Here is an 11018-nt window from a genome sequence, read left to right as displayed (position 1 = left end):
GGGAGCCTATAAAAGGCCGTTCCTGGGGAAAGGGGCTGGGCGGAGGCCTGGAGGGGGCGGAGACTTCAGGGGTGGGGCCAAGAGGGAGCCAGTAAAAGGCAGTTCCTGGGGAAAGGGGCAAGGCAGAGGCCTAGAGGGGGCGGAGACTTCAGGGGTGGGGCCAGGAGGGAACCTATAAAAGGCAGTTCTTGGGAAAAGGGGCAGGACGGAGGCCTGGAGGGGGCGGAGACTTCAGGGGTGGGGCCAGGAGGGAGCCTGTAAAAGGCCGTCCCTGGGGAAAGGGGCAGGGCCGAAGCCTGGAGGGGGCGGAGCCTTCAGGGGCGGAGCCAGGGGAGCCCCACAGCCCCAGGAACACCAGACCAAGCCAACGCCCCGCGCTGCCCTCCGCAGCCCGCAGGTGCAGCACCTTCTACAACCTGCCCACAGAGGAATCTTTACTGCGGAAGATCTGCCACAAAGATGTCTGCAGATGCGCCGAGGGTGAGACGCGCCTCCGTGCTGGAGGGCTGGGGCCACCAACTGGGGGTCCAGGAGTTCGTCGCCACCTCCAGGCGGACAGCTGGGCCGAGTTTGGACAGAAGGCGAGGCAGGGGTCCAGCCTCGCTGGCGCAGGTGGTAGCCTTCTGGTCGGCCGTGCTGGAAGCCACAAGGCTGACCCCAGGATCGGATCCCGTGTTGCACTCTGCCCGCACCCAAGATCCTGCCTAGGAGGAGGGCTGGGGGAACCAAATCACTGCATGCCCAGCCGCTGTCTGGTGTCCCTCCCTCTCTCTCTTTCTCTCTTATACATGTGCACACACTCCATTAAAAGAAAGAAAATTGGGACCAGCAGGTGGCGTGGTGGTTAAGGTCTGGAATCCCACATGGTCAACTGTGGTGGAGTCCTAGACACCGCGGCTTGAAAATCACAACGGGGTGTGTGTGTGCGCGCATGCCCAAAGTCCTGGAAGAGAATGGAGAAGGGATTGCAGCGTGGTCATCCCCCCTGTGGGGGTGATTTCTCACTTTCCTTCTCTCTGTCTTTGTCTCTCCAGCGAGTATTGTGACCTGTTGGGGGGAAAAAAAAAACCTTAAAAAAAAATAAAACTTAATTTTTTTAAACTTTTGCCTTAGGGCGCTCGCTGGAGAGACAGAGAGAGAAACAGAAAGTGAGAAATCATCCCCCCAGGGGGGATGGCCATACCACAATCCCTTCTCTTCCATTCTCCTCTTGGGATTTTGGGCACGCACGCACACACACCTGTTGTGAGTTTAAGCTGCTGTGTCCAGGACTCGAACTGCTACATGGAGTCCAGCGATGTAACCATTATGCCATCTTCTGGCTCCTAAAATTAATTTTTAAAAAAAGAGAGAAAGAGAGGTGAGCTACCCTGTAGTATGGTGGTTAAGCTGACTGGATCCTTCGTGGCTGACTTTGTCCTATAGCAAAAATGTGTCTTTATAAAAATAAAAGAGGGTCAGCAGATGGCGTGGTAGTTAAGGGTACTGGACTCCCACATGGTTGACCATGGTTCAAGTCCCAGACCTGGAGGCTTTCTCTCTTTTTCTCTCTCTCACTCTAACCCTCTCCTCAAATTAAAATAAATAAATAAAGATAAGTAAAATAATTTTTTTTTGGAGAGGTTTTTGCTATAGGGCGCGTGTGCTTGCCAAACAGAGAGAGAGACAGAGAGACAGACAGAAAGTGAGAAATCACCCCCCAGGGGGGATGGCCACACTGCAATCCCTTCTCCTCCATTCTCCTCTCGGGATCTTGGGCACGCACACACACGTGCCCGGCGTGAGTTTTAAGCCACCGGGTTTGCGAAATGCGGTCAACTACGTGGGAGTCCAGCGACATAGCCATTACGCCAACTGCTGGTCCCAGTAAAATAATTCTTAAAGAAGAATTATTTTATTTAACTTTATGCATTATCCATTTATTTATTTATTTTAAAATTCTTATTTTATTGAAATTTATTATTTATTTATTTTAATTTGACCAGAGAGAGACAGAGAGTGAGAGAGAAGAGGGGTAGTGAGAAAGTCAGGTCCAGGACTTGAACCACAGTTGGCCATGTGGGAGTCCAGTGCCCTTAACCACCACACCACCTGCTAGCCCCCAGATAAATAAAATAATTCTTTAAAAAAAAAAGAAGAAGAAGAAGAAGAGTCAAGAAAAAGACCAACAGAGAGACAGAGTGGGGAGCTCTACACCCCAGAAAGGCAGACCCTGAGACCTGAGGGCGGCAGACAGGAAGAGGGAGGTGGGGCGGATGGGAGGAAGCCCCCTCCCCTGGTTCAGCCAGAACAGCGACCTTCCTGGCCTTCCAGAACAGTGTCCGGCCCAGAAAAAGGACAGTGACCGGCTGAAGCAGGAGGACCTCCATGCACTGGCCTGTGAGGTGGGCGTGGACTTTGGTGAGTGTGGGGACGGGCAGGGGGTGGGCGGGAGTCCGGCTGCGGACCACACACCAATGCCAGGGCTCTGGTCCCCTGCCTTCCTCAGTGTACAAGGTCCGGCTGGAATCAGAAGAGGCCGCTGCCTCCAACCCATACATCTATTACACCATGCAGCTCCAAGCCATCATCAAGAGCGGTAAGTCGCCGGCCAGCAGGTGGCGTGGTGGTTGAGGCTCTGGGCTCTCACATGGCCGACCACGGTTCGAGTCCTAGACCTGGGACTTCCTTTCTTCCTTTCCTTCTCTCTCTGGTGAGCTCACATGCTCTAGAGCAAATTTAAAAAAAATAATAATAATAGGGACTAGCAGATGACATAGCAGTTATGTTGCTGGGGCCAATAGAGGTTTGAGTCCCGGATCTGGTGGCTTGAAAAAATCACATCAGGTGCATGAGCGCGTGTGCCCAAGATCCTGGAAGGAGGGACCAGCAGGTGGTGTGGTGGTTGAGGGTGCTGGACCCACATGGCCGACTGTGGTTCGAGTCCTGGAACTGGCGGCTTGCTTTCTCACTGTCCCTCCCTCACTCTGTCCCTTTCTAGTCAAATTAAAAATCAATCAATAAAATAAAGTTAAAAATAATCCCTATTCTTTTAAAAAACAAATCCTGGAAGAAGAACGGAGGAGAAGGGATTGTAGCATGGCTATCCCCTCTGGGGGGTGATTTCTCACTTTCCCTTTCTCTGTGTCTGTCTCTCTCTGGTGAGTGCACATGCCCTAAGGCAAAAACCTCTAAAAAATGTTTTTAAATAGTAATCATTAATAAATAAAATAATAATTAATAAATAATAATTATTTTAAAAAGTAAAATAAAAGGAGTGATATGTCCCAGACCAGTTCTGTGGCCTGGTGGTTAAGGAAAACCAGACCTCACATGACTGATGGTGGTTCGAATCTCAGTCCTGGCAGCTTTTAAATCATGCCAGCCACGTATGCATGCAAGCCCCAAATCCCAATAGGATGGAAAGATAGAGAAAGGATCGTGGCATGACCATGCCCCATTGGGGAGGGTTCTTTCTCCCTGCCCCCCCCATATATATGTGTGTGTGTGTGTGTGTGTGTGTGTGTGTGTGTAACAGTATGGCCTCCGTGGCAGAGAAGGGAGTGTGGGCTGCCCTGTGGGTCCTGTGGAGGTAGAGCCAGGCCTGGGCAACTCACGTGTGGGGTCTCTTCCAGGCACTGACCCTGCTGTGCCCCTCAGCATGAAGAAATTCGTCACCCACGCCCGCTGCCATGACTCCCTGGGGTTGCAGGAACAAGAGTCCTATCTCGTCATGGGCCAGATGTCAGACCTGTGGAAGATCAAATCCGAGTGCGTGGTGGGGAGACTCAGGCCTGGACCCCCTTTCCTACCCCAGCCCAGCCCTGGTTCCTCAGTTTCTGCTAGGCTTATGAGCACGAGGTCTCGGATTTCAGGGCTGCCCTGCGTGAAGGTCCAGGCTGTGCCCTGCACACCTCCAAGCCCTAACAGTCACAGGGAACCGATGTGGGTATTCATCACCTCCGTCTTCCACCAGAGGGCAGAGACGAGCAAAGACCAGGCACCAGCAGATGGTGTAGTAGTTAGGTCGTTGGACTCCCACACAGTTGACGGTGGTTTGAGTCCTGGACCCGGCAGCTTAAGACTCACGCTGGGCGCATGTGCATGCATGCCCCAAATCCCGAGAACATAATGGAGGAGAAGGGATTGCGGCATGGCTATCCTCCCTGGGGGCTGATTTCTCACTTTCTGTCTCTCTGGCAAGCGAGAGTAAGAAAGTGCCTTAGGGCAAACATCTCACTTAAAAAAAAGAGGGGGACCAACAGATGGCATACTGGCTACGTTGCTGGGCTCCCATGGAGTCGACCATGGTTCAAGTCCTGGACCCGGTGGCTTAAACTCACGCTGGGCACGTGTGCGTGCGTGCCCAAGATCCTGAAAGGAGAATGGAGGAGAAGGGATTGCAGCGTGGCCACCCCCCCTGGGGTGTGATTTCTCGCTTTCTGTCTCTCTGTCTCTGTCTTTCTGGCGAGTCCATGCACCCTATAGCAAAAACCTCAGTCCCCCTAAAAAAAACAGCAAAGACCAGAGAGGCCTTGTAGGACGGTCACTACGGGCTGAGTCTTTGGAAGGGACAAAGCAGGACAGGTCCCCAGGTTCCCGGGACGCCGGGATGTCCTCACCTTTCTTGCGGTCACTCTCACCTGCAGTTACGCGTATGTTCTGGGCAAGGAGACGTTCATCATGCCTTGGCCAGCAGACGGGGACGTGACCAAGAAGGACCTTCTGGGCCAGCTGGATGGCTTTTCGGAGTACATGACCACCCATGGCTGTGAGACCTGACACCGTGAGGCCTCTCCCGCCCTCGCGGAGCTCTCTCCAAGCAAGTCTGGGCCACGGGGCTTTATCCCTAATAAAGAGCTCACAATGTCGTACTCAGTCTCAGGACTTTGGTTTCAGCCCGTTTCCATTTGAGAAAGACAGACACGCAGAGAGAAGGAAAGTGAGAAAAGCAAGCTACCAGGTCCGGGATTCGAACCCTGGTCAGCCATGTGGGAGTGTCCAGCACCTCAACCACCATGCCACCTGTTGCCTTCCCCCCCCCCAAAGAAAAAACTTTTATTTTAAATAATTACCTAATTTTATTTATTTTCATTATTTCTTTGAATTTGCTATAGGGCATGTGCACTCACCCAGAGAGAGAGAGAGAGAAAGGGAAAGTGAGAAAGCAAGCCGTCAGGTCTGGGACTCGAACCACGGTCAGCCATGTGGGACTCCAGCGCCCTTACCACCACACCCCTGCTGGCCCCCCAAATATCTCCTTTTCAAAGACATCTTTGTTATTGTTTTAAATTCATCATCAAGCACATATGTATGCATGAGGCAGAGAGAGAGAGACAGAGAAAAAGAGAGCGAGAGACACAGCATCCACAGGGCTTGGCTGTGACACACATAATCCCCTTTCTCCAGTCCCCCAGTCCGCCAGGATCCTGGCTCATGCATGTGTGTGTCTGCCATGTTTCCAAGCCAGCCAGGCTGTGGGTTCGACTCCACAGTCAGGCATGCTGCCGGCAATAACATCTAAAATAGACCCTTCCCATCACCCCTTCCCCCTTTCCCCTCCTTTTCTTTTCTTTTCTTTTCTTTTCTTTTTTTTCTTTCTTTTCTTTTCTTTTCTTTTTTTTTTTCACTAGAGGGCACTCTCTGCTCTCCAGAGAGACACAGAAAACAGAGAGAGAAGAAAACATCTCCCAGGGGGAACGGTCTCTCCACAACTCTTTCTCCATCTCTTCAGTCTGTTGGGATTTTAGGCACACACGCACATGAGCCTCGTGTGTTTTCCAAGCTGCCAGGTCTGGGACTCAAACCGTGCCGTTGGCCATGTGGAACCCAGCTGGATTAACCGCCATGTCTCCTGCTGGCCAAGGAGACGTGTCTTTCCCCGTGACTTCCCTGCCTTTCAGTTACACCTGCGTTGAAAGCATTCCCAGCACTATTCATGATGGCCAGGATATGGCAAGCAGCCGTCAAAGAGAGGGGGATCCTTGACCAGCAGTTGGCGTAATGGCTATGTCGCTGGACTCCCATATAGTCGACTGCGGTTCGAGTCCTGGACCCGGTGGCTTAAACTCACAGCGGGCGCATGTGCGTGCGTGCCCAAGATCCTGAGAGGAGAATGGAGGAGAAGGGATTGCGGTGTGGCCATCCCCCCTGCGGGGTGATTTCTCGCTTTCTGTCTCTGTTTCTCTCTTTCCAGCGAGCTCACACACCCTATAGCAAAAAGAAAGAAAGAAAGAAAAAGAGGGAAATCTGTGGGGCTGGCAGGTGGCGTGGTGGTTAAGGTGCTGGACTCCCACATTGGCCAACCACGGTGTGAGTCCCAGACCTGGCCCTGCTTTCTCACTTTCTCTCTCTCTTTCATCAAATTAAAACATAATAAAAAATAAAGGGGACCAGCAGGTAGTGTGGTGGTTAAGGCGCTGGACATTCCCATATGGCCAACCATGGTTCAAGTCCTGGACCTGGTGGCTTGCTTTCTCACTTTCTCTCTCTCTGACTCTCTGGTCAAAATAAAAAATAAGTAAATGAGTAAATAAATTTTAAAAATATTTAAAAATAAATAAATAAATAAAATGGAATGCAATCATTCTCTAATTTAAAAAGAAGAAGAAGGGGCTGGCAGGTGGCATAGTGGTTAAAGGCACTGGCCTCCCATATGGCCGACTACAGTTTGAGTCCCGGACCGGGCAGCTTAATTTTTCACTTCCCCTTTCTTTCTCTGTCTTTCTCTGGTCAAATTAAAAAAATAATAACAAATGGAATTAAATAAGTAAATAATTCTTTTCAAAGGAAAAAATAGGAGGAGGACGGAATCCTGTCATTTGAGGCTCGGTGGGTAAGCCGTGTTCCCATGGGGCCCTGAACAACCTGCCCCGACAGGAGGACCTTAGGTTAGGTGAACTAAGCCCGGCACAGGGGAGAACAACACCCCCGTGTTCTCACACGTATGTGCAGAGTAGGCCCTCACAGAGTAGAGAGTACAGTGTTACCCGAGGCTGGGAAGGGCAGCGGGGAGAGGGGGTAGGGAGGTGCTGATCAACTGATACAAATCCTTCTTTTAGAGAAATGTTTGCTATAAGAGAGAGAGAGAGAGACGGACAGAGAGACAGAAAGCAAGAAATCACTCCCCAGGGGTGGCCACATCCCTTCTGCATTCTCCTCTGAGGAGTTTTGGGTGTGCATACACATGTGCGTGCGCGCGCCTACTGTGAGTTTTTTTTCTAATCAATATTTTATTCAACTTTACTTGATTTATTTTCATTTGACCAGAGAGGGACAAAGAGAGAGAGAGAAAGCAAGAAAGCAAGCACCAAGTCCAGGACTTGAACTATAGGCAGCCATGTGGGAGTCCAGAGCCCTCAACCTGTGCCACCTGCCAGCCCCACCACCTGGTGTGAGTTTTAAGGTGCCGGGTCCGGGACCTGAACCACAGACAGCCGTGCGTGAGAGGAGTCAAGTGAAGCAACCGTTACGCCACCTGCTGATTCTATGAATATTTCTCCTCCTCCTCTTCCTTCTCCTCCTCTCTGTCTCCCTGTCCACCCTCTCCCCCTCCTCTGGCTTCCCTTCTCTTTTCTCTTCTCTGCTCTCTCTCTCTCCTCTCCTTTCTCTCTCTGTCCTCTCCTTCCTTGTCTCTGTTCCTCCTCTTCCTCTACTTCTTGTTTGCTCTAGGGCACAAGTGCTTCACAGAGAGAGACAAGAGAGAGAGAGGGAGAGTAAGAAATCACCCCCCAGGGGGTTTTCATGGCGTAATCCCTTCTCCTTTACCCTCCTTTCGGGATGTGAGACATGCATGCACACACACCTGGAATGTTTGTCACGTCACAAGGTCTGGGGCTCAAACCGTCCAGTCACCCATGTGGCATCCAGGGTCTTAACCGCCACAGCACGGGCCGGACCGGGATCTTTGTATCTTTATACAATACGTACATTTAATTCATGTCTTTATATAATAAAGATATTGAGAATCAGACAGGCGCAGGGTAAAATGCGATGCTCGGCAAGGAGGACCCGCATCGGAAGGTTCTGGGTTCATATTCACATACTTCCCTGAGTACACCGGGCATGTGTGCGCCCACCATCCAGGACGGGTGGAGCTTAGGTTAGGTCACAGTATCAGGACCCTTTGAGGGGTGTTAAGGAAGAAACGAATAAACTTCAAAATATGTTATGGGGTTGGCAGGTGGCGTGGTGGGTAGTGTCCTGGACTCCCACATGGTCTACTATGGTTCGAGTCCCAGACCTGGGGGCTTGCTTTCTTGCGTACTGTTCCTCTCTCTATCTGTCTCTGTCTCTTTCTGGTGAGCACATGTATCCTATAGTAAATTTACAATAATAATGAAAATAGTAAATCAAATGAAATAATCTCTAAAAATATGTCTTATATAATGATTCACAGTTTATGCTGGGAGGATTATATTTGTATATAAGGTATACATACATACCCACCTGTGGGCGGAGTTTCAAGATTGTTCCTCCAGGAGCACGCACTTAAAGAAACATTCTGGAATTGTTTATCCTATTGTAATTTTGCTCCCACACCCACAGGGAACACTTGGCAACCTCAGAGACATTTTTGGTTATCAAGGCTGGGGGGAGGGGTGCCACTGACGTCTAGAGGTGGAGACCAGGTATGCCCCTACAATTCTTTTTTTTTTATTTTTTTTTATTTTATTTTATTTTTTTTGGAGAGGTTTTCGCTATAGGGCGCGTGCGCTCGCCAGACAGACAGAGAGAGACATAGAGACAGAAAGCGAGAAATCACCCCCCAGAGGGGATGGTCACGCCGCAATCCCTTCTCCTCCATTCTCCTCTCGGGATCTTGGGCACGCACGCACACGCGCCCAGCGTGAGATTTAAGCCACCGGGTCCGAGACGCGAACCACGGTCGACTACGTGGGAGTCCAGCGACATAGCCATTACGCTAACTGCTGGTTCCCGGCCCCTACAATTCTGTTAGCACAGGACACCCCCCCATCACCTCCCAAAGAAGTATCCCACCCAAAATGTTCATACCCTGTCCAGAAATCCTGTCCAAAAGTAGCGTAGTCTCTCTCGGTCCTGGACTGTTTTTTTTTTGTTTGTTTTAATGATTAATTCATTTTACTTATTATTATTGTTGTTTAAAGAATTGTTTCACTACATTTCATTCATTGTCAATATTTTATTTTATTTTTTAAAGTTGATCAGAGAAAAAGAAGGAAAAGCGAGGAAGCAAGCTGCCAGGTCTGGGACTTGAACCACAGTCAGCCGTGTGGGAGTCCAGCCGCCTTAACCACCACGCCACCTGCCAGCCCCTTTATTTATAATTATTATTATTATTATTTAATTCAATGAGAGATTAAGAGAGGAGGGGAAGTGAGAAAGCAAACTGCTAGTTCCGGGACTTGAACAAAAATCGACCATGTGGGAGTCCAGCACCTTAACCAATCGACCATGTGGGAGTCCAGCACCTGCCTCGGGGGCTTTAAACTCTGCTTTCTTCTCCCCAGGGAAGCCCTGGAAGATCAGGAACTTTGTACCAACCGTTCCTTCCTCCAAGAAGTCATCTCTAAGGCCCCCCACCTGGATCGGAGCCCCACTAAGGGCCCCCCAGCTCCCTTGGGCTGGGTTAGAGTTGAGCTAGCTGGTGGGACTCTCCTCACTTGGGTTTGAAATGGTGTGAGGGTTGCCACACTGGACTCCCACATGGTTGACCGCAGTTCGAATCCTGGACCTGGCAGCTTGCGGATCACGCGGGTGTGTGGGTGCGCATGCCCAAAATCCCAAGAGGAGAAGGAATTGATGTAGCCACCTCTTTTAGGGGTGATTTCTCACTTTCCCTGTCTCTCTCCGGGGAGCCAGCATATGCACCCTACGGTAAAAACCTTTTAAAAATGCAGTTTTCCTGGAGCCCAGAGAGACAATGTTGCTGATCTCTGAGGGTCCAGGAATCTGTAATTTTCCCACCACAACTCCCCCACACACCTGGTGGGTACCTACTATGTGCACCCTGTAGGTGGCCTTGGGACTAGCTGAGTGTCACCTAAGGCGCCCCCACAGTTTCCGGATGCGGGCACTAAGATCGTGCCCATTTCACGGAGGAGGACACTGAGGTTCGGAGAGGTGCCGGTGGCCAGGTCCGAGACTCGGAGCTGGAAAAGGCCCCAGGGCCTAAGCAGCGGCGGATTCCCGGAGGAGGACGATGGGGGAGGGCGAGCGAAAGGGGAAGCGCGCCCGGGGTGGGGCAACCGCGGGAAGTCGCCGTGGCTCTGCGATGCGGCCCCGCCCCCACGAGGGACGTGAAGACGCGGACCCCGCGCAGCGTGGGGACATGTGACCGACTGCAGAGGCCGCGCCGCCCCCCGCGCTCGGTCCCCCCCGGATCGAAAGCGAAACGGGGGCCGGGGAGGAAGGGCGGAGCCGCCCGAGGCGCCGCCCCCTGCCCTGCGCGGCCGCTGGACCGACGGGCGCGCCCAGGCAGGAGGCGGCTGAGCCGCGCAGTGCGGACCCTCGCGGGGACCTGCGCCGCCACCATGTCTCAGGAAGGAGTGGAGGTAGGGTCTGGCTACGGCTGGCCCGGGGGACCGCGACGGGCGCCGAGGAGGGGCCCGGGGCGCGCAGGAGGCTTCGCAGTTCCCGGGGCGACTCCATCCTAAGCCCAGACCTTCCTCCGGGCTGGTGCGCGTCCCCTCTCGGAAAAGAGTGTGACTCCCCCAGACCCCAGAGCGAAAATGCGGCCTCCGGGAGGAAAAGCGGGGGGCTGCAGGGTCAGGGGTCAAAGGCCAGGGGGTTCCCTGGCCGGCCTCCCCTGTCGCCCGGGACGCTGGTCCTACTCCGCGCCCTCCCCCAATGCCCTGTGGGACTTTGGCTTTTTCCTGGAAATGCCCTGCAGGGATGGAAGGGGGGAGAGCTGAGGCCAAAACCCAGGGTCAAGTTCAGGCCGGAAGAAGGATGCCTGGAGGTGGGGGAGGGGCGGGCCCGCCTGCCCTTCCTGCACTGGGTCCCCCTGGTCCCCTCCCCAGCTGGAGGAGAGCGTCCGGCGGCTCCGGGAGGAGGTT

General features: G+C 52.4%; 2 protein-coding genes across 2 annotated transcripts in view; both read left to right on the top strand.

Moving 5' to 3' along the window:
* LOC102477658 (complement C3) overlaps positions 1-4853 on the top strand; it is a gene marked incomplete in the record, with an annotated part of 38374 nt that extends 33521 nt beyond the window's left edge. Inside the window, 5 exon segments of the mRNA XM_014592864.2 lie at positions 391-480; positions 2314-2400; positions 2489-2578; positions 3615-3750; positions 4629-4853. Coding sequence (XP_014448350.1) covers positions 391-480; positions 2314-2400; positions 2489-2578; positions 3615-3750; positions 4629-4761 — 536 coding nt within the window.
* A 5477-nt stretch (positions 4854-10330) lies between these two features.
* SHFL (shiftless antiviral inhibitor of ribosomal frameshifting) overlaps positions 10331-11018 on the top strand; it is a gene marked incomplete at its 3' end in the record, with an annotated part of 7020 nt that continues 6332 nt past the window's right edge. Inside the window, 1 exon segment of the mRNA XM_014592878.2 lies at positions 10331-10514. Coding sequence (XP_014448364.1) covers positions 10494-10514 — 21 coding nt within the window.

This window comes from Tupaia chinensis, unplaced genomic scaffold (assembly GCF_000334495.1).
Source record: "Tupaia chinensis unplaced genomic scaffold, TupChi_1.0 Scaffold138665_1, whole genome shotgun sequence".
Lineage (NCBI taxonomy): Eukaryota > Metazoa > Chordata > Mammalia > Scandentia > Tupaiidae > Tupaia > Tupaia belangeri.
Note: the sequence above shows the minus strand (reverse complement) of the source record. Positions and strands in the feature narration are given on the sequence as shown.